The following is a 27592-nucleotide window of genomic DNA, read 5'->3' as shown; positions in this document are numbered from 1 at the left end:
ATAGGGACAGCTCTTATTTTACTATGACTGGAAACATTCTTGACTGTGAAGTAATGCTGATGGATACAGACAGAGAGATAGCTGTGTTTATCACTGTATATCAGACATACAGAAGCTCTGAGAGAGGCTTAACTTTAAAAAAAAATAAATTTGTGGCTTCAGGTTTGTGATGATTATATACAATTGACAAAGCCACAAATTGGCAGTCAGCCCAGCCTTATGAGGTGCACTGGCAGTTTTACCCCTACATTTGTCTGCTTCAAGTCTTTTGTTTCTTTTGCACCATGAGCATTCAACAAAATGTTTCAATCCTCCAATCAAAACCAGTAATCAAAGTAAATTAAACTTTGCTATCAGGCACTAGCACAGTAGAAAGTTCCATTGGACACACGTATCAGCTTGCCTATGAGTCTCTAAGGCCAGCTCCTGAGAACTTGCAGCTTTACATAGTTAAACCCATAGGAACACAAACCCGTAATTGTGTAAATAGCAGCTGATAATTTCAATGAAGATGAGATGCTAAAAAAGGGTCACAGTAGAAACACAGTAAAGCATAATGAAGATGTACATTCTTCTGCCGGACTGATTATTCTTTTTACAGTACGTGATGCAATGGACAGACATGAGGGTCTACTATTAGAGTGATATGGCAGAATTACTCATGAAGGATATTTCAGTTTTACCTTTACCACAGTACATTTAGGTTAGTCCAGATACTGTTCATTTCAAAAGGTCCAAGATGACCTCTTTATTGACATATATTAACATCTTTGTATAAGAAACCGAGTATGACAGACTATTTCAAAATCATTAACTTATGGACTTAAATAATTCAACACAATTTAAATTACATATTGTTCATAAAAAGTACCTATTCTATACTTTGTCTGAATTCCTGCACTGCAACCTTCAGGATAAAAACCCAGGCATTCCAAAGTGATGATTCTTCATCTTCTTTTCTGAGCTTCTTAATGAGAATAGGCTACAAAGATTTTTTTTTAAATCTGCTGCCATTACCATCTGCTGAGATTCTCAGTCTGAGCCCTTCTCTTTCTAGCCAAAAACTGGCAGAACACCTACAGCTTTATGGGTGTCTTCATCTCCAAAAGGCAAAGACAGAAGGAAAATACTGAAGAGCAGAACTGAATTGCATACTGCTCCTTGCAGGGTATAAAGACTGTCCTCCGGTTAGATCCCACCATGGTCAGGCAAAGACCACCTGTGGCTCTACTTCTACCCTACACTATTGTTTCTGTATGAGATGAAAATTTCCTGTTCCTTTACAGCTCAGCAGAGAACAACTGTATCAGCTGGGACGCTGTAGCTCTCAGGAATCCAAATGATCAGTACCTGTGTCCCTTCTAGCACCTTCTTTCTTATCCTGTGCTCTATAGCTATCCCCTCTGCACATGCTATACATTAGTGTCATGCCATCTTCAGTAGCAGCTTTGATATTCCCATAGGAATTTCCCATGCAAGCTATTTCTCCAAACCAGTATTCACATTAAATCCTGTCAGCTCTTTATTTCTATAGATCCTAAAGGATCACTTCCATGTTGGTGCATTGCTACTTTTGTTCTGCACTGTCTCACTCCAGGTATCAGGAACATTACCAAAGAGCATCGAGTACCAGTTCTACAACATTCCCAGGAAATCAGATCCACAGTAAGAAATACGGAGTTTCAGACCCCCTGACAGAGGGAGTGCTGTAGCACAGAGCAAAGAAGCTCTATCAGCCATGCTGGCAGAGCTGGTATATCTCCTGCTGAGCTCCCTACGCAGTTGCAAACAGTTGTCACAGCTTATTTTCACACTCTAGTTTTTAGACATTGGTGCAGTCCTATCTGTGCACAGAATGAAGATGAATGGCGTATGTGACAGCTTGGTTGCTGGACCTGTTAGTTTTGAAAATTTGGGTGGACAAACATCAGCTTGTCTTGGATGCTTGGAAGAAACCAGTATTTATGCCCCTATCCCTTCATCTGAGCAATCTGCAAAGGAGCTACGGAGGGTAGGTCCACCCACATTTCTAACTAAGCATTCAAGGGGCCATGCAGAAAATGCATGAATTATATGGTTCTTCATACCTTCTAGTCAGCGCAGGGACCACAATGTAAGGCAGAGGTATATTACTGGGAGAAGTAGGCTTCAAAAGGTAGAAGAAAGGAAAGACTGCAGTTTCTTCTCCCTCTTAGCCCTCTCTTATAACCAAATACAAAATATACCCCTCTCTTAAGAAGGAAGATCAAAACCTAATCCATCATTAATATTTTTGTTGCTGATAAGAAGTCACCCTGAGTATCAAAGATGAAAGTCAGCCTGTAAAAGGTTGCTAACACACCTTAAGAAGAGCGAGAGGGCAATGACGAGAAAATTAAATTCAGTGTAGATAACCATAAAGCAATGCATATGAGAAAAGTCATATTACATACTTATGCACACAGATAATGATGGGCTTTGAGCCACTATTTTCTACCAAAGTGTGCGATCTGGAAATCTTTCCATGCGATCATGAAATATTTCCATGAAAACATAAGTTAATTGTTCAGCAGTAACCAAAGTGAATGTTCTCTGCTTCTCCTTTCACTGTTTTAAGTCCCTTGAGGAGAGAAAGGAGGGATTTTTTTACAAATTGAGAAGAAAACAAACCAGAGTGGAAATACAAAAGCAGGACTAAAGGCAGATGCTTTTCTTGGAGTCTCTGATGTCTACTCTGGGCCTCATCCCTTCTCCTCTGTGTGAAGTGTTTTGGCCGATAATCCTTCTATGAGGTACATTAATCACAGAGAAACAAGGCTATCCATCCCACACCTCACCATTCCACCACCAGAATTTCCCATATACCACTGTATCTTCAGTATGAATATTGCCTCCAACATGGATTAGAATCAGGCTTCAAAACTGCTCTTACCAAGAGAACATGATGGGAAAAAGTTTGAAAAGCAACTATTTTAACCATAAATACAAAGACCACAGGACAACCTTCCAGCCAGGACTACAAAGAGAGTAACTACTTCAACAGCTGTGACTCAGGAGCTGGTCAGAAACTGCTGCTGTAATATACTGTTGCCCAGATGGAACATGGTACTTACTACCTGCAGAAGTTGTGGACTGGAGTGCCTGGTGCATCACAGGACACTGCACAACTTTGGTGCTAAAACACACTGAACAATGTAGAAAGAAGAAACAAACCTCCTTTGGATAATATGGTAGCTGTTTGCTATTTAACAAGGAATCCCAGGGCAGAGCTTCCCTGCTGTTCTGTAGAGGGAAAAGGGATGGCCTTAGAAGTTAAGGGACTCAAGAAGCCCACACTGAGGGAAAGGATAGAGACAGCATCTGATCTGAGGGGATTAGTTTGAATGGTCAGTTAATCACAAGAATTGCGATTTGGGCACAGTAATCAATGTGTCAATTACTCTGGGCCTGACCATAAAAACCTCGCTTCATACCAGGCTCTTTGTAAAGCAATCATATAAGCTTGAAATAAAAGAGCTCAGACAAATGAGTAGCAAATGTTTTCATCACAATTTGATTTTAGATAAAAAAGACATAGCAATTGTGCTTTAGATCCTTCCCAAATAGTTAAGCTTGATGTATCACCAGCCAGATTAATTCATTATACACCTTGGGTTTAAGATATACATTATTTTCTCTTCTACTGGGCTATTTTATTACCTTCTCTTCATCCTCACAGAAACATTTCTGTTGTTCACAGTGGGTGCATGAAGCATTTTTCTTTGCACCTCATTCAGCTGAAGAATTAAATTGAATTAAGAAGAACTAAAACTGAAAAAAATTGCCACTTGCAAATGAAATGCTGTCAAAAACCAAACCCACAGGTTTTAAGTTCTCAGTGGAAAATTATTTCAAGTTCACCAGATAAATTTATATATTAAACAAGTAACCTCTTAATAAATCTAAAAAACCCCTCCGGGAAAATAGTTTATTTTTATGTTCTTTATTCCACCAAAACTGCATTGCAGTTTTCCAGTCTTTATATTTACATTATTTGCAACTCTTTCCATAGGTGCCAGTACAAATGTAACTGATGAAATCCAGAAGAGTCATACAAATGTTCCTGAAAGCAAGGTGCATTTCTGAGCATTTTTTTCTGATGCACAATAATATATATGTATATATTAACAAAGCTTCATAATATAAAATATCTTCCATGGCAAGTAAAACTTCCCCACTTAAGCTTATTCAGATTTCAGTTACATAGACTTCTGCATTTCAAGTTAGTGCAAATAATGAAAGTAAGAGCCTGAGCAGAATGATGTAAATACAATGGAACAAGAGAAACAGCAAAATTTTACCAAGTCCCTGCATATGGTTATAACATTTAATCAGTATATCATTAGTATTCTTTATATACAATGCATTTAAATAATTGGCTTGTATGAACTATAGGCAACAAATTTACAAATTAAAATAAAATAATGTTTCACACAAATATGGAATGTCTGGCAAATATATGAAAATAAAATGCATCTAGTAACAAAACATTGTAAATCAAAAAGGTAAAAGACGTCTTCTCTGTCTTGGAAGATTTCAAGGCACTTTCTTGGCAAATCAGAATTCTCTCCTTAGTAGAAAGTCTGCAACAGAAAAGGACATGCCATCTTGTAATTAATTTCAAAACACAGAGGCAGTCTGCTTACTACAATTCTGTTTATAAATCACAGTTTTCTGTGTCTTGCATAAATCTGAAGATTAACTCCAGAATGCCAGTGGGTCTTGCCTTCCTGTGAACACTAATGAGTTTTGCCGTGGCAAATCCTCAGCACTGACGCTGAGGCTTAATTAACACATAACATCACACATGCATCTTACGAGGAAGTTTGCCACACATCCAGTCCCGTGCATTTCTACATTCTGTGTTTCATCAAACACTTTACTTCCATGTGCAAGAATCTGAATTACGAAGGGGGGGGCGGAAATCCCAAGCAAACCAAAAACCCCAACAGTAACAAACAGACGCCCCCAGAGGAAGTGCGCGCCCCGCGCAGCATCCCCGGGGCCGGCAGTAGCTGCGCGGCGCGGCGGGGCGCGCCCGGACCCCGCGCGGGCCCCTCTCCGTGGTGCTGAAACCGCCCGCCGCGGCCAGCGCCACCGGCTGCCGCGGGGACACCGGCGGCTCGCAGGGAAAACTTCGCATCGAACAAGAAAACGCCTCTTTTTCTATCCGGGCACTTGCAGGAGAGGGAGGAAAATATTTGCATAATAGCACTTCAGTTCTTTTTCATGAGGAAAACGCTGCCTATTTTGGTACACTCAGGAGAGATGCTTCAAAACAGCTGTCAGTTCTTCGAGTGGGAGTGCCTCGTTCTTCAAGGCAACCAAGAATCTCCAAGACTCTCTGGGACGTTAAAGCAAAGGGCAAATTCCCTTACAGTAAACAGGCACTGTGACCCTGGTCCTCTCTAAGCTAGTGAGGGTGGTGAGGAAAACAGACCCCCTGTGCCAAAACATGGAGTAGAAGCAATCACAGAATCATGCTAGAAATGCCGTGTTCTGGAGGGATGAACCGATGATGTGTAACTCCTGTGCTGCCCTGTCTGCTTGGAGGGAAGAGAAAGAACTCCTGCCACCTTTCGCCTTTCTCAGGAAAATGCTTCCATTCCAAGATACTGGATGTGAGTAAACGTAAAGACCTGAGACTGCCTTATCTCTAGGGGAAAAGAGCCACTCTGTATGCTTGGTGGAGGAGCAGGGTAAAGGAGCCCACAGGCAGCTGGGAACCACTCAGATCATAGCTCTACTTTTTCCTATAATGTTTTTTCTCTTAACAAAATAGAAAGCCTAGGTACAACTTTAAGTGAATACAGTGAACATGAGCTGCTAACACTGCTTACCATTTAAAACCTCCCTTCCCTACATGTCATCTCTTTGAGTGTATTTTTGGCAGGCGAATTAGAACACCTGGTTTTGCAAATCTTAGAAACTTTTGAGCCTTTTGTATTTTAAAGACAGAAATAGGATGAGATCGATGCTTCTGTACTGTGGACATGGAGACAGATCTTTGACTCATCCTCTTGAAAGAAAACAAAAAAAAGTATCGGACCACCCAGAAATCATTCTGGAAGCCCTGAGCCATGAACACAGAGGTGTAAAGCGATACAGATGAGAGAAAAACAGACTAAATATGTGAAAGTGCAGAAAAGGAGAGAGTGCTAGGATGTTTCAGGAAGCTGAGACTTGAAAGAGAACACTAACAAACAGGAATTTAGGCACCTCAAAAAAAAGAAAAAAAATAAAATAAAAGGCAGGCATTCAGAAAAGGATTCCTGCCCTTAGTCATGAAAAAGGAGATCCTGGCAAAGTAATGAAATCCCTAGTCTGTCTCTGGTTTAGTGCCCCTGATATATTCAAAACCATCTGCAAGACCTGGAAGGCAAGAGGCCAAACAGACTGAAAATAGTTAAGAAAAAAAAAAAAAGATGAGAAAGAAATTATACCATTTCTCCTCAGCATTGAAATATTGCTATATTCTTCAAAGCATTTTCTCACAGCCAGCAAAATGAATCCCACCTCCACTTGGAAGTGAAATCAGCTAACACTGACTCATATCCTACTCTTCCTTTCTTATTCTTGATTAGTATGAATTGAAGTCTTGATGCAGGAAGAAGTGACATACACATCTCTGCCAAACTCCAAGCTCGCAGTATTTGTCAGGAGGAGGTGGTGAAAGGAAATCATCTTTGAAGAAATGTAAATAAGTTAAATTCACTGATTGTATACATTTTTTGGTCAGTAATAACCAGTGCACTTTTTCAAATTACTGTTGGAAGTGTAATCATCTTCTTGGTATTCAAACAACTGGAGAAAACAGTGGAAGATGTTCCTTTCATCAGTGACAATGCCGTTCAATTAACACATTTAACATGCTATTCATAAACAAGAATGGACTGGTTCTTTTCAAAGTCTGCTACTTTAAGCCTTTAGCTTTGTCAGATCTTTATGTTCAGTTTATTTCTATCACCATGAAGTCATATTCACTTTAGATAAATTCTCAGGAGACAATCTGGGAATGAAAAGTGGTCCCAAAGTTGAAAAAAGTGAGGGGTTATCCATGAAGATTGCATTGGCAGACCTAAGACCAAGACATTCTGCTTCTTCCATGGATTAACAACAAAGTCCTTTTCTGAAAGACCTGAAATAAATGCATTGATGAAGCTCTCATGCATTTTTCTTTCACCAGCCAGACTCCTTGAAATTTTGAACAGTAAGAGGTCACCCAATGTGTAATTATGGAGCATGGTGCTACAAGTGACTTGTAGGAAATTACAGTGGGGCCCATCACAGGTATTTGTGCTTCTATATATTTCCAAGAGGAACCAGTCAGTCCTTACAGCAATGCCAGGGCTGCATGTTGATGCATTCTGTTAATACCACATTTCTGAATGCACACCTGATAACAAGGTACAAGTGTGAAGTAAATCACTAGACCATTCAACAAATAATATGGGTGAGAAAATGATACTTACATAGCAAACATCCTAGGACTGTGTACACAAAGGGCTCATTGCTAATCTCGTTAGCAACCTTGCACACCTTTTGTAATCTACAAAACAAAATTACCCACAGCAATAATGAATCTCCATTGCCAGATACCCTCAAAAATGCATAAAATGAAATGTAGAATTTGTACTAGAATTTCAGACGCTCTACACAGGGAAACTATTCTCTGATGGAAATTCATGAAATCGTGTCCAACGTGCAAAATTAGATTGTACCTTATCCTAGCCAGGGCTTGAGAGGAAATGTGATTGATTGTAGCAATTAATTTTCTACCAAGTAGTTTTCTCCTAAGATGCAGAAGACCAGGTTCAACTCCCAACTTTACTTGAAGGAATTTAAGTCATTAACTGGGAGGCTATTCTAACCAGCAGATTATGAGATAGTTTGAGGTCAGGCTCTTTCAAACTTTTTTATTGTTCCACTGAAGTGTTAACATTGATGGAAATCCATATTTTCCATGTCTAAGTACATCTCCAAGTCATCAGACTATGAGATACTACTGTCTCACTTGCTATCTCCTCTCTCTGTTGTCCTTGGTTCAAATGACAACCTGGTTCAAGTGGCCCCTGAGCCACTGCCATCCTTTTTGATGGAAAGACTGACTGTCTGGTAACAAAAAAATACTTAGGTGCAATTTTCTTTTCTTGCTTGATAAGTATTTTAATAAAACAATAGAAATTGTGCCAAACAGCAACAGACTGAATGCTAACCTGGGTTCAGTTCTTCGGGGAATGATTTAGTACAGAATATAACCATGTCAGCAGGAGAGGAGGTAACTCATCCTCAGACATCCTATGGTGACTAAGGTTTCCCTGAAAGAACATATCAAAACCCTCTAAAGAGCTAGGAAAAAATCCTGGTTATGATCAGCCTTGATAGGTACTCTAAACCCTGAGTGCTGGATAAGGTGGAGACAGTTCTGAAGATTTAGCTCTCCTTTTTAGATCAACAGAACATTTAAGGTTGAATGAAACTCATTTTCTGCTTTGGGTTTGGGTGATGTAAAGGGGTAAAAAAACTGCTTTTGGTTTTAATTTTTATTTATTTATTTATTGTACATTTTGTTTGATAGTTGAACTTAAAAATAGTTCTTCACACAGTCCTAACCACAATCTTGGTTTTAACTTTAAGAAAAGCTATTTAATTAGAAGAGAAATACTATGACTATTTATCCATAGAAAAAATGAAGCACTCAGGCAATACAGGGGAGTCCAAATAATATTAATATACTCTGGACCCATGTATCAACGTATGCAATATGCAACATGCACGGTATTTTTGTAATGCAGCATGTAATATATGTCTAGCCTACTCGTATGTCCACTTACAAAGCTGTATGACTATCTTTTGAGGATCGGCCATGGGTTTCTACATTCCAGCTTCTGATAAGGGAAGATGGACGCAAGGGCTGCTCCACCCCCTTTCAAAAGCCAGATCCTCTGAGGTGCTTAGCTTTGGTGAGAGACTATCTCAGCTGCTCACAAAAATTGCTTACCATCTTTCTAAGTGATGCAGACAAGAAGTGTCATTATTTTTTCATGTTAAATGCCAAAAAAATTCCAAAGCACCCTGGTCCACAGCCTGTGCTTACACATCACTAATGACATTCACCTTTTCTAATTAAATGCTATTGCTTGTTTTCCACTCACTTTATTTGAACTGTTCATTGCACTAAAGAATGCTGAAGTAACTTCCTTTTAAGTTATATCCATTTTGTTTGGGGGTTTTTATTTGATTTTCTTGTGTGTTTTATTCATTTAATAACATCCTAGGACACTTATTTTCCATTCTCTCTGACAAAATTACATTCAGGCTGTATTAAAGCAAAACTTCTGTGGAACTCATTGGAATAGTGTTTGATAAGAACTGCAACTATCAGTAACAGAAATGATGAATTGATTTTAAGTTCAATAGGCATATAATAGAAAATCATCATCACAAACTGAAATATACTAAAAAGCCAAGATAACCATACTATTGAGCGTTAAAAGAAGGCAGAGAATGGTTCATATTTTACCTTATTGCACAAGTTTATAAGTAGAGCTAGAGGGAGGAGGAAGGAGAATATGGCTTCACATCTGCCCTCTGCACAGGCATGCCTGACACTTTTTTCACAGTGTAGTTTTCCTTCCATTTATGTTAGTCTCACTTTGAAGGAACTCCATTATATGCAGCTGACTGCAAGTTCATGAATAGAAAACCTTGTATATTAGAATACCTTGGGAACATTTTGTGGCATGGTGCTAAAGAGCAACAGTCACAAAAGGACCAGCACACCAAACACTTAGTATGAGAGGTGGGTTGTTTTTAAACAAGTAGCGCACCTACCATTATAAGGTACTTTAATTACTACTTACAGGCTGGCGTTGAGCAGTCCCTTGTGTTGTGATACAGTCGATGGAAGTGCTTGCTACACTCTGATGAAAATGTGACTGGTCCTGTTTGAAAGTAAGCAGGAGTTAACCACAAGCTTACAGTGTTGCTGCTTTGCAGCCTCAATGAATGACATCAACACAAAGAATTAAGTTTATCATTTTTTTTTTGGCTAAAATTACGTTTAGTCTTTTACTACACCTTAAACAGTTATGATGCAACACAAGTATACTTTGCTACTGAAATAACACAAAAAAATGCTATTGCTACACTATTATGCTCATGATCTGAATAACAGAAAAATGGCCCTTGGAAACAATGGACTGGCTTAGCATTGAAACTCCAGTAATTCAAAATTAACAGTAAAATTTATTATATGGTGAAAAATAGAATGGTGTGACTACAACAGAATTTAGTTTGCTCAGTAGTCATCAGTAGTCTAATGTAGAAGGAATAATGTAGATGGAATGCAGATATTATTTCTAAGGATAAATAAAAGCAACTTTTTAAGAAAAGAGGAGTTTCTAAGCCCTGGAAAGTTGATGTAGTTTCATGTAATAATGCTTCTAATTTGCACATAGATGGTCTATGAAGTTCTTAATATTCAATGTGGGTGTTGAGGGGAAAAAAATGACAGCTGAAAAACAAGGAACCTGATCTCCTGTTAAAATAGTCCTAGAAAGAAAGGGCGCAGAGGGAAGCATGTGTTTCAACACTTGGGTGAGGCAAATCCCTGTGTTCCAAGGGTGTAGTGTGCCACCTTTGCTCTTCCAGCCTGTGCTCCCTTCTCTGGACATACAGTGTCATCTGCCTGTGTTAATATTTGATAAGAACATATAGCTACTGGTCTCCAAAACATGGCCTAAATGTAACAAGTTGCCAAAGAGCCCTTCCATAATTGCTGATGGCCATGAAAGGTATTACTGATGGCATCCAAATTGAAAAGGAGAGTAAAAATGTAATATTTTTAACATTGCAACATGTAACCTGCTTAGCAATACTACCACTGACAGCTGGGGATGAGATTCCTGCGATTTGGGCAGCAAACACTGACATATATTGACACTAACAGAACAAGCCTAAATTTAACTTGCATCTTCTAAATTCAGCACAGAGGAACCCTGAATAAGAACAGCTTTTCCCAAGCAATGCTACAAAAGTATCCCTATGAAGCATGCTGTATTGACTAACTTTCTGGTCAGAGGAAGAGAGCAAGCATTTCTGGGTAAAAATTATTTATTTTACAATCTGAAAGGTGGTTTATCAGCCTGGTAAAACATACCAAGCCAATTCTCTCTGGATAGCAGAGCCAAACTACCACAAGCTTGAGAGAAACTTCCTCTCTATGACAGTGAACACACTTGAACACTAGACATATTTTACAGTAGTATGTGGATTTCATGAGATTTTTCAGCCACAGATAAGCTTTTCAATAAACTGACAAAGCAGCCTCTGCAACTTTGAAGTGGAAGGTTGTTGCTGGTTTTTATCTGAGTGAGTAATTAGGCTCGAGAGAAAATATGTGATTTGAAATTACCCAGGATATATGGAGATAACATCAGCTTTTGTCACTAAATTCCATGTCCCTTCAGATAATATATGGTTTTCTAGCTCTTTTCCCTGCCATCAAAAATAGGCTGTTAATTTTATTTGCGCCTTACAGAGCACTCTGTGTCAGCTGGCTTTTCAAGCTGAATTAACAGATAGCTTTATGACTCACAAGATTATTTATGATTTTTCCTATAGTCGAGGACTGTTACATATGGTTCTTATTTGGCTTTAAAATGTGTCTACTATTCTTGGCATACTAGATGTGTACAATAATTTTCTTAACCCTGAAACTGTAAAGATAATGGACTGTAAAGATAATGTTGATTTCCCCTTCTCTCCTCTTTCTCACAACTTCATTAGTTTAGGATGTTCTAACTCTTGAACTAGCAAGGACTATAACTCAACAGTTTACTTAACTAAGGTTGTTTAAAAGAGGATTATGATTTGAACAGAATAAAGTAAAAGAAAGTTAGGCTATAGTTTAAGAAAATGCCTACAGATTACAGGATCTAATAAAGCTGTGGAAAAAGAAACAAACAACAGGCAACACCCCCATCACTGAAGATCTTAAGAGTATGATTAAAAACAAATAAATATAGGCAGAAATTCTGAGACAACAAAGAAATAACCTTTTACAATTTTGGAATGAGCCTGCTTTCCTTACTCATTCCAGCTAATGTTAGTCAAATAATTTTGACAATTTTGATCACAACTACTCATGCAGAAAAGGACTATTAATTTAGTGGATCCATAATAATAATTAACTGATAATTATTGGTTTTGTATATATAAAAACTGTAAAAATAAAAATTAATTAAAATAATAATAATAAATAAAGGAATGGCTCCATAAACAGCCCTTCAAGTATTTTTTGCTCTTTTTCTATTCTGTGATTTAGTATTCTCAAAATACTGAAAGATATGTGCAGTCCAATTACATGTTTTAAAATCAGTGAATGTGAAAATAAATATGGCAAGCAACAACAGAGTGATAAAAATGAAACAAGTTTTAAATAATGTTTTAATGTATCATGTTTTGAAATTTATTTTAGGCTAGATTATTCAGAGAGACTCAAACCTCACTGTAATTACTTCTTTAAAAATTTCTAGTCCTAATATGTAAATTTAACTTCACAAATGTTAAATTTGGTGCAGAACCTCATAAAAGCTAATGGTGTGACACTTGTGGCTACTGAGAATATGCGTATGTAGGAAAACTAAGAGCAAGCAGCTGCCTTACCTGTAAAATGTTTTATGAACTTGTCTTTTAGACTGGAATCTCTTGGAAAAATTTCTGAGGAAAGAAGGAAAAAAAAAATCTATGTAGTATAGGAATTACCATAAAATTTCTGCAAGCGTATTATTCCAAGATGTCTGCTGTAAAGAGCCCAAATAGCTTCCCAAATTAACTGTTAAATTAATATTCATAGTTGTGTGTGTGTATGTGTGTGCGTGTGTAAACAACATTGTGCAATGTTTCAAGGAATTCACAAATGAGTACCAAATGGTCATCCTACAACACACACTATCAGATTTTCTGACAATCATTTCTGCACATCTTACATCTGAGTTGGGCTATAATTTCAGAAAGACTGTAAATAATATTAATTATCATGTTATGATAAGTATTTAAGTACCTGAATAAATTATTTAAATACCTAGATAAATACAAACCAAACACTATATTTTGGGGTTTGAAATAACAAATACCTGTAAAGAAAATTCCCCTACAGATCACCTAAGATAGATATGGGCCATACATATTTTCATTGCACTATTACTCTAAAATAGTACTTCTGTAAAAACGGATATGAATTTAAAGATTTTCCCTTTCCATATATGGTATTTTTTCCAAAAAGTACATAAGAAAATAGAAGTCTCCAAACAGCCAAAGGAATCAGGCAGAACAGAAATCAGAGCTAACACAAAACCTATACTCGCTATTTTTTTCTGCAATGGGATGCTCCCTCTGGCTTACAGCAAAAAAATTAGATGCAAGCAAATGCTCTCAGAACTAGTACATTTCCCCTCAGTCTCATAAATCTTCCACTGAAAAACTGTATTAAAAATTTCTTAGGTAACTGCAGTTATTACTGCAGACAGCAATCATATATAACAGCTGCATGTTATGTTAAATTCAAAAGAAGTATCTTTCTTAGAACTAATACAAGGAACATTTTTAACTCACAGCATTAGGACCTGCAGTTAAACATATTTATTTACTACAAATATTTCTTTACTGCTAATGTAATTTTAAATCTTCCTGTTCTCCAATATTTTTTTTTAATTCCCCATCTGAATTAACACTTAGCTGAGAAAAGAGCAAGTTCCCTTTGATATCACAGGAAGATGCTGGTTATCTACCAAAATAAATCCTTACCACTGGCTTTAGGCAGTTTCTCACAGGTCACATCAGTGTTTTTCAAGGCTTGGATGGAAGCTAGAATGCCCAAGCCTTATTGCAACTCAGCCAGGTTAGGGGACCCAATTTACTTAAGATCCCTCAAAAATCTGTTTTAACTAACTTGTTTTCTTATTGCAAAAGAAATACCACTGCTTCTCCATTAAACTTAAGAATTTGACTGATGTGAAATGTCAGGTGGTTTGAAATTACATGGAATGAAGCAAATGAAAAGCCAAAATAGTGAAACAATCTGTGTGAGTTTTGAATGAGATGGCTGAAGTGGACCAGTACTGACAAGTAACCAAAGGTTGGGCTAGGAACAGACCGTTCCTGCTCTAACAGAGAACATTTAGACCCAGGTCCTTTCAAAGTCTATAGAATTTACTATGGGAGCAGTAGCTGTCTTTTGCCCCATAAAATTCTTTAGGAAAAGTTCATAATACAGCATACAGCCAAACCCCCATCCCTAAATGCACAGAAGGTAAAACAGGGTAATGGATTTGATGCTCGGGCAAGGAGCTAGGCATTGCAAGCATAAAATTGTACTGTAGCTGTACTGGTAAACCTGAGAAGGAATGCTGCAGGGTGGGCTTCCCATAAGTAATCTGCATTGGCCCCAGGTTCACACCAGCCCAGCTACACCTGTCCCAACAGGGAAAACTAGGTCAGTCATGTGTTGGAAAGCAGCTGAACGATATTGACCGTGTGTCTGCTCCTCCCCTGACCCGCTGCCATTCTTCAAGTGTTCATTCTCTTCATAGTGCATTTGCTTGGTAAAACACCAGTGAGCCCCGGGCCCTTCACAAAGACAGTCTAAGCTCATTTCTATACAAATCACCGGCAGCGCAGGTTACTGGAACACTTCTATCCACTGGCTATAATGGCAGGGGCAACTCCGCCTGAACTATGAACAGCCCAGCGCAAGCACAGTAATTCCCTTCTGCCTTCCAGCAGCATAGCCAAGCCCCACTACCTGTACACAGCTGTGAAGCTCAGGTCTCAAAGGACTTAGGTTTTCAATTAAAATATTTATCATCTTTTTTGTACAGAATACGTATCACTGACTTCCAGACAGATCACACTGCAGACAGAAACAGAATCTCAAGCCCATACAGCATGTGTTCATAAAGCAGTGAGAAATCATCACAACAAAACCTTTGTGTTAGCTTTTCCTGGCTTTCAACACACTTTTAGTCATATTTCATGTGGTAGTTATCACCTATTAAGACAGACAGCTTAATGTCCATTCTCACATTGTATGCTCACATCCTCACAGTGAAAGTTAAAGTCCTTTGACATATTAATTTCACAAAGGAGAAGCAGAAACATGAATATATAAGATAGATTAGCAAAGTATTACTGAAATTAAAATACTGGGCAAAAACACAAAAGAAACAGGAAAATGAAAAAATAAATTGTTTTAAGTGTGAAACTCTCATGAACAGGAAATATTGAGGGGAGAGAGTTTATTCAATCCATTCTTGCCTCAATACCATGTTACATAAATCAGTAAAATACAGCCAGCATATATCCCATGGGATATAGTAAATGATTGTTTTTAATCAGCTGGGAGAATATTCAGATTGTGGCATTCTGGCACCTAGGCTTACAAAATCTGCACTCCTCATCACAGAGAGTACATCTGAGTTAAAGGCATTTGTGCCATTGACCTGGGTTTGTCCTGGGTAATCTCAGTTTGTAATCATACATAATCTTAGTTCAAGGATTTCTTTCTTATTTACATTAGGACCTCTATGCGTGTCCTTAGATAATTACTCATCTGGGGCAAAATGCTGCCCATCCTACACCCCTTCCACAGACAGCAGTGCACATAGACAACTATTATATGGTGCTAGGACAGATTTGCTACTGGATCTTCTGTCTAAAATACGAAGAATATTTATGGCAAAATCTAGGGACAAGACCAATTTAGAGGGTTTTCAAGCTCTGCTTCACAGACAGAATGGTTAAATTTATACTGCAAATATGGTTCTAAACCATCCATACTGTTAATTTTCTCAAGTTGTAACACTTCACAGAAGTTCTCATGGCTTCAGGTAAAAGGTGACTGGATCTGCCTGAGTTTTATCCCCTGCTGGGATAAATGGGATGATGGGGAGAGCTACCAAGGTCTGAGCTAAGCAGCAGTGTGCAACAGCTGCTCCAGCTCTTACATTTTTGTTGCAAACTTTTCAAAGTTGATTTAAACTACTGTTGTTAAGCTAATTCCCTAGAACATTATTCTTCACACTTTTAGTTGCTATTCAGCACCCAGTAGCTGACACAAATGTTTAGTTTTTCACTAATTTGGACATGATTACAGAGACGTAGAATACTTAATCAGCCATAGCCCTGGGCTCACGTATGTGCTCAACCTGCAATATAAGACATAGCTGCTGCACCTCGGGTGAGGCTTTTCACCTTTCTGTGCCTTCAGCTTCTCTGTTTTTCATCTGTTCAGATTGCAAAGCTGTGACAGATGATGCTGATTTTCACCCTGTGTTTGCACTGTCTCCAGCACCATGTCATCATAATTGTGCCTGGAAAATTCATGCCCTGCTGGAGTATAAATAAGAGCTGCGCTGGCAGCACTGAAATAAGCCAAATCCACACAAGAGTTTGTTGGTTTGGGGCATGAAAACTCCACATCCTCAGGCGATAGATATCACCTTGGCAGAAAAAAATCACAATCTCAGTTTTTTGTGCACCCAACAGGCAGCCTTTGATTATTTTAAGCTTCTTCAGAGAAGCAGTGTAAATCAGCCAGCAAAAACTACTCCTGCTCTTGGCCTAGTCTGGGTCTACAGCAGAGGATCTACAACATCTCACTGCAGGCTGTATTGTAGGCAAGCACAGAAAATGTGAAGTAGCAGAGCTCAGACCCCGCATTGTTCATCAAGATTCTCTTCTTGTAAGAATATTCATGCATCTAAAAAAAAAAAAAAAAGCAATTCAACAAAATCCAAAGCAATTCTTCCTCAATGGCTGAATAAAAAAATCAGCTTGGCAAAGCACTTGTGGAAAACTTCTCCACAGGAGGTAAATGCTTCAGGAAAACATAAGTATATCCAAAAGAACATAAAAACAGTGATTACATCAGTTATCATTACACCTTTTTTTCTGCCACCTAAGCAATATTTGTCAGATTTACATGCAGATGCAGATGCTAAAGTGCTCTCCACAACACACAACTGCAGTATTTAAAAGCTTAGCATTTTTAGCCAGGTTTAATAATTATCCATTTTCCAGAATATCCATTGTGAATTCAGAATATCCCCTGTTGTGTTGTACAACATTCCTTGAAATGACATGTCACATGTTGGAATAACAGGCCTTTCTTGGTTTTATGTTGCTCTGCAATTCAAGAAGTTATTTAATACAGTTAGGCAGTTCAAATTACTATAATCTCACATAAATTTGTTTATAACACAATGCTTAGTAAAAGACATTCAATAGTAATGATAATATATCTTATTATATCTTACAATGGTTATATGATCTGATTTGGGTTTTATTTACTCTGGTAAAGTCATTTTAATGTAATTGTTCTTCAGAAAAGAGAAATGCTTTAGAATAACTCTTTCTTTGCTTTTTATTCTTCTTTCCTAGTTGTATTTCCACTTTAAATCCTTTTCAAGCCAAATTAATTTTAGTACAAAGCAATACATTTCAGCGGGTCTCGTATTACCAAGCTTACAATAATTTTTTCCTAGTCTAATACAGATTTATCTGAATTTTGCAAAACCATCATACAATCTTATTAAAATCTTAATTTCCACGTATTTTGTTTGAAGTTATTTTATAACTATGGCATTTAGAAAATAAATGTTTTGTTGTGTATTTTCTTCTTCCTCTCTGTAAAATGGTAGAAGAAAGCTGCCAGCAGTAAGATGCAGCTGACTCTTCTATTATAAATTCAGATGCAGGCTTCTAAAAGTGTTGTTTTGGCATGAAAATAGCATGTGAAATTTTAATATTTTTTTTAAAAGACCATTTCATGTCATAAATACAGAATGTGTTAATAAAGTTTTAAATAGAAGTGACACTTTGAAGGACAAGACTCTCTGAAGCTTCAGCTTAAACAAAGCCTATGTTTGTTCATAGCATAACAATAAATCTTGCAGTGGATGAAATACAATGCTTCTACAAATACTGGAACGCTGTCAGCAAAACTGTCTCTCAAGTACTTGTATAGACAAGTCCCGTTTATTCGGATGGAGCTTTTCTTTGTTAGAAACTCTCCACAGTGCCCGAAGATGGCAACCCTTGTCTGCTGTGACAGTACCACAAGGTGAAACACTACTAGTAGTAGTAGGTTTGCATACATTCAGCAATGTCATGATGGACTTAGTTTACGTGAAAATAAAATGTATGGTGATAGAAGTGATGGTAAAATCTTTCAGATTCGTAAAGAAGTTGATAAAGTGTAAGAAGAATTTAATCAACAGAGATGAAACTAGACTGGAACATAAGGAAAATATCCAAGTAAAGCGATATAGTAGAAAAATGAGTGAACGAAATGAAATTGTGATGCCAGCATGAAAGTATCTCATCATGATTGTCTTAAAAATACATGAAATCTTTTTAAAAGGCAGTGCTTAAAAAAAAAAAAAAAAAGATATTCAGAAACCTTAATGACCCAAACCATCCTTCCTCTGTATGACTTAATTTACATATGTAATAATTCCTACAAATGTTAGGAAGAGATGTACTGCCTCAGTTAAAAAACCAAACACACACACACAAAAAAAAACCCCAAACAAACAAAAAGCACAACAAGGAAGTTCTGCTCAAAATCAACTAAAATAGGAAACAGTGCAAAGATAAGGCATCCTAGTGGAGAAAAAAAATGTTAACATTCATTTTGATAAGAGTACAGTGTTGTGTTAAGTGTTTGACTACAGTGTCATACAAGGGAACCACATGGTAAAACACCCTGTGAATAAACAGAGCATGAAGCATGCACCTAGAGATCTGATCCATGTATTCCTGCTACAAGTAGACAGAAATGTGCGGTCACCACTGTAGGCAGCTGTCACAGGGAGTCAGTCCCCTTCCCTGAGGGCATTTGCCATCCCACGGTTTCACAGTGCTTGGGAGAATGGCTCCTAACACAGCCCTCAGCAGCAGCTGATGGTAAGCAGAGTTGAATCAATTAACATATACTTCTTTCTTCAGTACCCTGACTAATTAAAAGGTCTTAATTTCCTACTTTCATTATTATACTTTGGCTGGGACCAGACTGCACAAAACTCTTACTTCTGTGCCCTTGGCTGGACAAATTTCTTACCTGCAAAACTGAGACTTTCCAGCAGCTTTGGCTAGGTTGGAAATGCTGGTTTTTTAATGCTGCTATTCCACTGCTACCAGAACAGTACTACTTTTTATTCTGCAAACAAGAGCCATGTTAATATAGATTGAAATGTTCCTCTGGATCCTCATATGGTGTCCAATACAGCAGAGGAGAGTATGCAGTTCTTTGTTGAAAATATGCGACATCTGTATTCCCTACTCGGGGACCACCAATTGATTCTGGGGGCCGTCCAAGACTGCTCAAAATCCTTAGGACAAATTTGTGGTTGTGTTACAACTCAGTTCACAGATTGATATATTTAATGCATTTTCTATTGCAGTTTCCCATAGGGAGGCAAGAAAAAACATTGCTCTTTGCAACAGAGAGCAACTCCTTCCATGATTAACAATCGTAAATCATTAAACTTTTTCTATTATTTGTATTAGAAATAACTGCCATATGAGAAAATATCTTCTTAAATGATGTATTTTACTTCTCTTAGCCTCCTCATCTGCAGTTTCTACCACATAAAACTGTATTTCTCCTTTTGTTTTGTTATATTTCTTCCAGTTTTCCACAATGAAAAGCTTTATAATAATTTCTAATTGTCTTAGTAATTTCTTTGCTTATACACACACACACACCCCACTTTTCCCCAATAGATCTGGAATTCATTCCTTTAGGCAAGGGAAAATATCTGCTTCTGTGTGCAGTATTCCAAGACATCACTGTCTTACTACTCCTATTAAGTAACACACACACAGTTCCCACTTGCTGAATTCTTTTGAGACTTTGATGTGTACATACTAAGTTCCATGGGGCACAGATGGAAAATGAGTCAATGTTCCAGACAGACGCATTTCTTTCTGTTTGAAATTCAAAACTTACCAGATTCTTCCAAGTGCTGTGTAATAAAGATTACAATAAATTAGCAATTTTTTTTACATTTTCTATCACTGTCTGCTCTAGCAGGTGAAAAATTATCTGGTATCTTACTATTTTCTGACAAAAAAACACCAAAACAAATAAACTTCCAAATCAACACTGCTGGGATACACAGAGATGAGAGCATCTGCTCAAGAGAAAATCCTGAATTAATCTACAACTGCATACCACTGCCATCTACTGAATGTAGAATATGCTGAATGTACTCATGCATACCATTCTGCTCTGAGAGCAGTTTACTAGGCTTCCCATCTACTCTGTCAAACGGGAGCCCTTTCAGTTCTCACAGTATGAAGTGTACTCTAGAGCTTAAGGGTTACAGATAGAGTACAATTAAGAATTTATAATGAATGACTCAGTCAATTTATCTTCTGCTTCTCAGAGTAGACATAAACAGTATTCTAATCTCTTTGGATTTATTTCCTGCCCATAAAATCCTTGTTCGGTATTCCAACTTTTTTATAGAGAATATCTGGAATGCACATTGTGATACATGATTGTACCTCATTGGTCAAGTCCTAAAATGCTAGTTCAGCTCTCATGTCAAATAAATGCTTCCATGATTATTTACTTGTCAAGGTTTGAAACAGTGCTTCTAAGGATACTTAAACTAGTGACTGAACATTTACTTTCCCTGGTATTCATTCCAGTAATAGTTTTCTGATGTGAGCATGGCAAATAATAGTCCTTTTAAATACTGAGTAATTGGTATATCCCCAAATTCTCCCAACTTTCATTACGAATACAGTATCTGGAGTTACTTCATTCAGTAACATTCACCAGGAACTTGACCAACAAAGTGGGCTGTGACATCGGTCAGTTCAGAAATAAAATAGCATGACCCCAAAGAGAAAGCCTAATAGGGTCTGCCTGCATTATGGATTATAAAGTTTACCATGTCAGTCACCAATGGCAAGAGCATTTAAAAAATGAGTGTAATTCTTAATTGTGCTAAAGATGGGCTTAAAAGGAAGCACCAGCTTATAAAATCTCATTCTGGAATTTAGTCAAAATTTCTATTTTTTTCCTGTCTTCCCTCTGCCAGTCTATCACATGTAGTGCCAACCATTCATACTTACCCCAGAATCTCTGCTCACCTGTGTCAAAACTCTCTTACTCACCCTTGTAAGCCCTATCTACATCAGTTGCTCCCTTAAACCCAGGGGGGATTAATACTCACAGGGCATTCACAGGAGAGTAACTGCCATCTATTTGGTTCTACCAAAATGTAGTATTGCAAATGCTGAACATTTAAAAAAGTGCACAAAGTATTGTATGAAGGGATTCCTAAAACTGTCAATAAAATCAGATATGGTCACCTTCTACAAACTGTAATAAAGTCAGAGAAAGAACACATTAAAAAACATATAAAGAGCAAAGGTAAACTGCTTTCCTAATTCAGCATGTCTTGTTTCTGTCTGTAGAAGTATATGTTTATATATCTTCATAACATTTGTTTGATGGATTGACATCTGTGCACTATAGTTTGGAGAAGATTTGAAGTATTTCAAATTTCTCATTCATCACCCTTTCTTTGGAATGGAATTATTATTATTTTCTAAAAAATCTTGAAACAGAAGTGCTGCCTTTTTATAGTGACCAAGGTCAAATTCCACTCTCGCTGATGGCCACATAGTCCCCTTCACACATCAATACTCCATTAATGTAATTGCAAGGGAATTATGGAAGGGGTTTTGGACCCAAATATTTTTCAGCTGTACTGTTATTACAGAGCACTTCAGGTGGGTACCAAGAAAACAGATGACTGACTTTAGACACTTGACTTCAGTTGGATGTACACCCTTTATTTGAGCAATGGGGCAGTAAGCTTTAGCAACACTCTGTTATAAATAGTATGGAAGATTCTGTACATACTATAATACAAATAGTAACATTAAAGAGCAAGGCTAATGTGTCTTGGACGTTTCTTCAAGAGGAAAGGGGTATTTATTTATATCTGCTAAATGATAAACAGGCAAGACAAGTCTTATATTAGCTAGGCACACTGCAGTTCCTTGAAAAGGTTATGAACAAGATTCTAGGACATGGTGCCTGAAATAGTAGATGGCTGGATTTAATAAATACAATGGGTTCCAGTCATATGATTCTAAGTGTGAAACACTAGCTTCAGTTCCATCATCTCCATTATGTTCTATGTGCTGTTATCCCTATTGGATCATGGCCTATGAGAGGACCTAAGAGGGAGAAATTTCTCCTGGAATCCCTACTACTCCTGCCCCTATGAAGTCCTTTTCATCAAGTGCTAAGTCTTACCTAAAGACTATGCAGTCTTGTAAATGTATGATAATGAGCCATGCAAAACACACTCTTTCACCCTGAGAAGAAATACATTTGTTTGCTATAGTGTTTTATTGCTAACTCCCTCATTCTTTGTCTACTGGAAATTAAATGGAGTTAGTTTCTGAATTAATTTTATTTTTCTTTTTACTACATTACAAAGGAGTACGTGGGATTAGAAATTAAATGTCTCAAACTCCTTGCCATATTTCTAGCACAGGCTAAATCCATAAGTAACATCCTACTGATTCAGCTTGGTTTTATAAAAGAACGTCCATTATCTAGCTCCTTTTTTGGATGTTTCAGATCATAAAACACTGCTCTTTTCATGAGAACTAATTAAACTTTGGTGTACCTCATGAGACAGACAAATTTTAAAACAGTTCACTTTTTTCAAGTTTCCCTTTCCAAAACACCAGAACCACAACTGTGATGCTGCCTCAGAAGGCATTATGTGCTCATTTGTATTCTAAATTTTCTTCACTGCTGCAGTTTCCTCTCCATTCATCTGGGTTAGAAAATGAATGAAAGTGAAGTTTGTCCTCTTTTTTCAAGAAAGCGAGACCTTTAGTCCCATAATCCTTTTATCTCTCTACTGGAGAAAGTGGAGTGCCCAGGTCAAAGCTCCTGTGCTATTACAGTTAGTATCATGGCACTTTCGCGAACACGATCCCTCCCAAACACAATCTGTGGGAGACCTGCCTCCTTTCATTCAAGTGAAGTGACAAAGTCCTCTGAGATGACCTTGTGCCTCTAGGGTTTTTTATGCTTCAGGTGTGATCAGTCTTTCAACAGAAACTTCCACAAAATCAAAACAAGAGCAAACAAAGCAAATAAGATACTAATTTTGCTTGAGTTCACTCTTTTTCATTTTTATGCTGCTGCTTGGGAAGGATATGGAAGTTCTTTCCTTTATAACCCAGCTTTCTGACTTGAAGTTAGAGGGCCATCTTTAAGACACCACAACTGCTCATGTTGTCTCAGTTGACCACTCCCTGTGATCCACATTCCCATATCATACAAAAGGGAAAGCACCTGTGACAGTACAAGGGAGGAGGCTGGAAAACACACCCAGAAGTGAGAGAACACCCAGAAGTGAAGAAACAGGCATGGAAGCATTTGGTGTTCGTCTTGTATCACTTGGATCACCCACGCAGGATACAAGGCTCAGGAGAAGAACACCTATTTATCATTCCTATGTCCACCCACACTTGGGTCAATTCTTCAGAAGCTATGGAGGAAAACCATTTTTAACTAAGTCCCTCCAGTAGTCTTAGCAGCAGAAAAGGTTGACTTGCAGTCTTGGGAAGGTGATAAAGACCTGTTCATATCCACGGGAAGCACCCAGCCAGCCACTGCCCCCCTTCGTCCCTGCCTATGCCCTACTCTTGCCCAGCCATTGCACTTTGCCTTCTTCCCTCCCTTGTGCTCCGCTTGGCCCCCTCCCCTTGACTGGTCTCCATGGAGCTGCGAGTGGGAACAGAGTGACAGGAATAGTTAGTAGCGATCATTGCTATGAAGACAACTAACAGCATGAACCTTAATTCCAGGAAGACCTTCCTACCTCAGCAGAGTAACGACTATTTACAGACTGAAAGGGGTTGCCAGGCTCCAGTTCACCACCCTCTTATGGGCAACAGATTATCCCTAGAGTTGGCTCCTCCAAGCCTGGGCACTGAACTGTGGGAAACACATAACCTGAGCTTGGAAGGAGCTAAAGGGAAGAGAACTTGAGCTACAGAAAAAGCATTTAATTACATATGAAATGTCAGGATAGATGGACAGGGTACGGAGAGGATAGTCTTGCCTGCTGTGAACTATTCAGGTTTTTCATCACTGGCGATAGTACATTCCTTCTGTCCCCCTCAAACTTTTTTCTTTGCTTAACTCACCATTTGTGAAAGGAAAGTAATTGTTTGGTAAGTGCTCAGACACTGTACGTTCATTACTCAGAAAAAGAAAACACAACTTGTTGCCGTTTAAAACTGCAGTAATGATTACCATCATCTTCATGATAAGGACCGTTGGAGATGCTGACCCCAGCTGGCCAGGGGACAGAGATGCTTGCCACCCTCTGATGCCCCCTGCAATATGAATGCAGAAAGCAGCACTTAAAAACTGCCCTATCTAAATCAGAACATTTCCCACAATATCTTCTGGTACATTGAGAAATATGATACTAAGTAATTTCTCTATGCTTCATTCATTTATAATGTCATCAGTTACATGCTGTACCAGCAGTCATTCATCATCCAGCCAGAGTTTGTACAAATACAGGTCAGTCTCCAAATTGGCTGTAGATCTTTCTGAACATTTTTTCTTTCTGTCACCTGTCTACCAATATTTCACCCTGTCAGCAGAACTATGTGATGGCTTTTAGACCGGTAATGGAAATGTACTTTCAATTGCACATGTGAAGCCTTCTCCCAAAATCTTTCCCTTCTTCCTATGTAAGATTGTCAGTCAGCTCCAGGTAATTTAACTAAACAATCCTTTCAAGTTTCCAGTTGCCACTGTCTGCCTTCTGATAGTCTCCTCACTCCTGCAAAGCCTTCGTGAGTAAACATGGAGATTTTTATTTAATAATTTTAAGATGCTAAAGGAAACATGTAATAGTATAATAACAGAGAAAAATGTTTTATTTCCCTTTGTTCATAAAGGTAACAAACATTTAATGTATTTCCTAATTTTTTTCACAACACAGTCATAAAGCTTTCAGAACCAGTTTCTCAAGGGGGTATTTATAAGCTAATGTCTTTGATTTGGGGCATTGGTCTAATTCTGAGACTGTCAGAGCTGTAATCTGAGACTGCATTAGAAGGAGAATACACCTATGTCTCAATGTATCTCTGAAACTGGCTACTTTCAGAAACCAATGTCTGGACCTGGAGATCCAATTTCCATTATTAAGAGTCACAGAAGCCATTGTCTGAATTTCAATTTTTGAAATAAAAAACAACAGCAACTAAGGAAATGCATTCTGTTTAGAGCCTTAGCTTATGTCTACAGTAATAAAACACAAAGCAGTTGTGTACTAGCAGCTCTCTGGACTCCCAACTGGTACAAGAAATCACTCTAGAAGCCGTTGTACTCTCAAAAATAACACAGTTTTGAGGGCTGTAAGACATGGGAAGGAGAGTATGCCCTGGTTCTGTTCTCCTTGATTTCAACAGAAGCAAAAACAGGTCCTCAATCTGTGAGTAATTCACATGATCTACTTAGCTAAACAATTAAGTCACAGCTCTGACATCTGATATTTATTTTAAGTTGTTTGAGCCAGATTCTCTTCTCTCAGCCAACCTTTTTTTCTGTTCTGGTGGCACAAAGGCTGTAACAACCATGGATTTTCTCAGCTGGAGAGTCTCCCAGCATGAATAAGTCTTTACCTGTCTGGCAAAGCCAGCTTTTATGTTTATTCCTCCTCCTTTGCACCCTCCGAACCTTCTCCATTTCCTTAAGCGCACGATAAGAGGCCTGGCTACAGCTCTCATTACTATGCTTCAAATAATCTCAGCCTGCATACTTGCCTCTTCAAATTAAAAGTATCCAGTTAATTTTAAATAATCCAGAGGCTGTTGTAACTGAAGTGAAAATATAGTCTGCTATGATGCTCCTTCTGTGGTATTTCAGAAGACACAAAATTGAGGATCTGTCCGAGGCACGTTACCAACGAGACATCTCAAAAGCTTTGAACGCTTAAACTATAGGTCACTCCTATCTGTGCAGGCCATGCTCAAGAATTTAATCATATTGCTAGGTAATCCTTAAAGAAAAGACACTCAATCCAAGCAAGGCAACTTTTTAAACCCCCCTCTCCACCCCAGGAGAGCAGAGGCTGCAGTACAGGATACCCTGAAGACAAGTTCAACCAAAAAAACCCACTTGGATTAGTTTGTCGACCATTGCTGGAGTGAAGAACCTTGTGGTTAACAGCTGCTCCTTTTGCATTATTTTAGGTGATGTACCCAATGAAAAGATCTTTAAATAATACTAGTCTAATGGAGATGAAAAATCAGGATATAGTTTATTGCTGCTCTTATTCTGAGTTTACTTCAGGCAACGTCCCATTGTGGAACTGAGCTGCAGGGAAATGTGAATCCTCACAGAGGGACTGCCCTGTAAATACGCTCTGGGAAGCAGTGGAACACCACTAAGCCACGATGATGACAGCACCAATTCCTCAGACTTGATCCACACTTCTGTGAATATGTTTATGTTGTTAAGGAGTCAGTCAAGGATCTCACTCCAGTCTCAAGACGAGATGCACTCACATCCTAATTCCTTATGCCTGTGCTCTTATTTCACTACCTAAAATGTGGAGCTCTCCAGAAGACAAAGCTCAGGTATATGCCAATACACGGGGCAGGCCCAAGCTCTGACCCAGCCGTGTGAAGTGGCCTGAGTGTCACAAACTGGTATTTTCACATTACAGTGCAGACTCTGCCTTGGACAGCTGAAGAGGCATTGAGTTCAGAGGAAAGTGGAAGCAGAAAGCAAGCAGATCCACCACATAGAAAAAAGGTAGGGAATTAAGTATGGAAAGGGTGTTTTGTCTAAGGAGAAATTAAAATTTTGCTTGGGCATTCAACTTCTCTTCTTGTATCCCCTTTAGCTCTAGCAATATAGTTGTGCCACACTTCTGGATAGCATGAGTTTCAGGGAACACTTACAAGGTTCACTAAACACCTACCTACCATATTTCACTTCCAGACGTGCACTGGGATGTAAAGGCCCAGCAAAGTAGGCTCACAGCTTTGCATGCCAAGAGTTTTGGCCAAGGAAATGAGTCAACCTGGGAGGTAAACAACATCAAAGAGAGTAACATTCAGAATGCAGCAGCCCCTTCTGATTCAATGCTTTCTAATCAGCCACCTTCTAATAATTCATTAAGACTTCAACAAAGAGGTTGAAACATTGGCTTCTCCTAGGGCTTCAGCCAACTGTAATGAAATTATAATGGGGTATATTTACAAGGTTGAATATCTTGAACTCAGCTATAATGATGTTTATTAGTAATTCTTCAATAGCTGCTCCAAAAGCATATTTGTATTAGTTAATCCTTGCCTGTGGAGACCTTTATATTTGTTGAGCAAAAGAACATTAAGAAGCACGGATTTCTTTTTTTTTCCTCTCTGTAAATCCCTATTTCCACCAGAAAATGCTGTGGGATCGAGAAATAAGCCAAACATAGTGTATACAATTACT

The 27592-nt window shown here is 38.3% G+C and overlaps 1 protein-coding gene across 1 annotated transcript in view; it reads right to left on the bottom strand.

Annotated features, from left to right (window-relative positions):
- Positions 1–3956: 3956 nt before the first annotated feature.
- The window catches only part of ALKAL1 (ALK and LTK ligand 1), a 36728-nt gene continuing 13092 nt past the window's right edge, over positions 3957–27592 (bottom strand). The window contains exons 3-6 of the mRNA XM_037380734.1: positions 12688–12741; positions 9882–9962; positions 7491–7567; positions 3957–4601 (exon numbers count right to left, since the gene is read on the bottom strand). Of these exons, the coding sequence (XP_037236631.1) occupies positions 7503–7567; positions 9882–9962; positions 12688–12741 (200 nt within the window). The 3' untranslated portion in view covers positions 3957–4601; positions 7491–7502. The remainder of the gene's footprint in view (positions 4602–7490; positions 7568–9881; positions 9963–12687; positions 12742–27592) is intronic.

The sequence above is a fragment of the Falco rusticolus genome, chromosome 3 (genome assembly GCF_015220075.1).
Source record: "Falco rusticolus isolate bFalRus1 chromosome 3, bFalRus1.pri, whole genome shotgun sequence".
Lineage (NCBI taxonomy): Eukaryota > Metazoa > Chordata > Aves > Falconiformes > Falconidae > Falco > Falco rusticolus.
The sequence above is the reverse complement of the archived record's forward strand: the minus strand, read 5'-3'. Positions and strand labels throughout refer to the sequence as shown.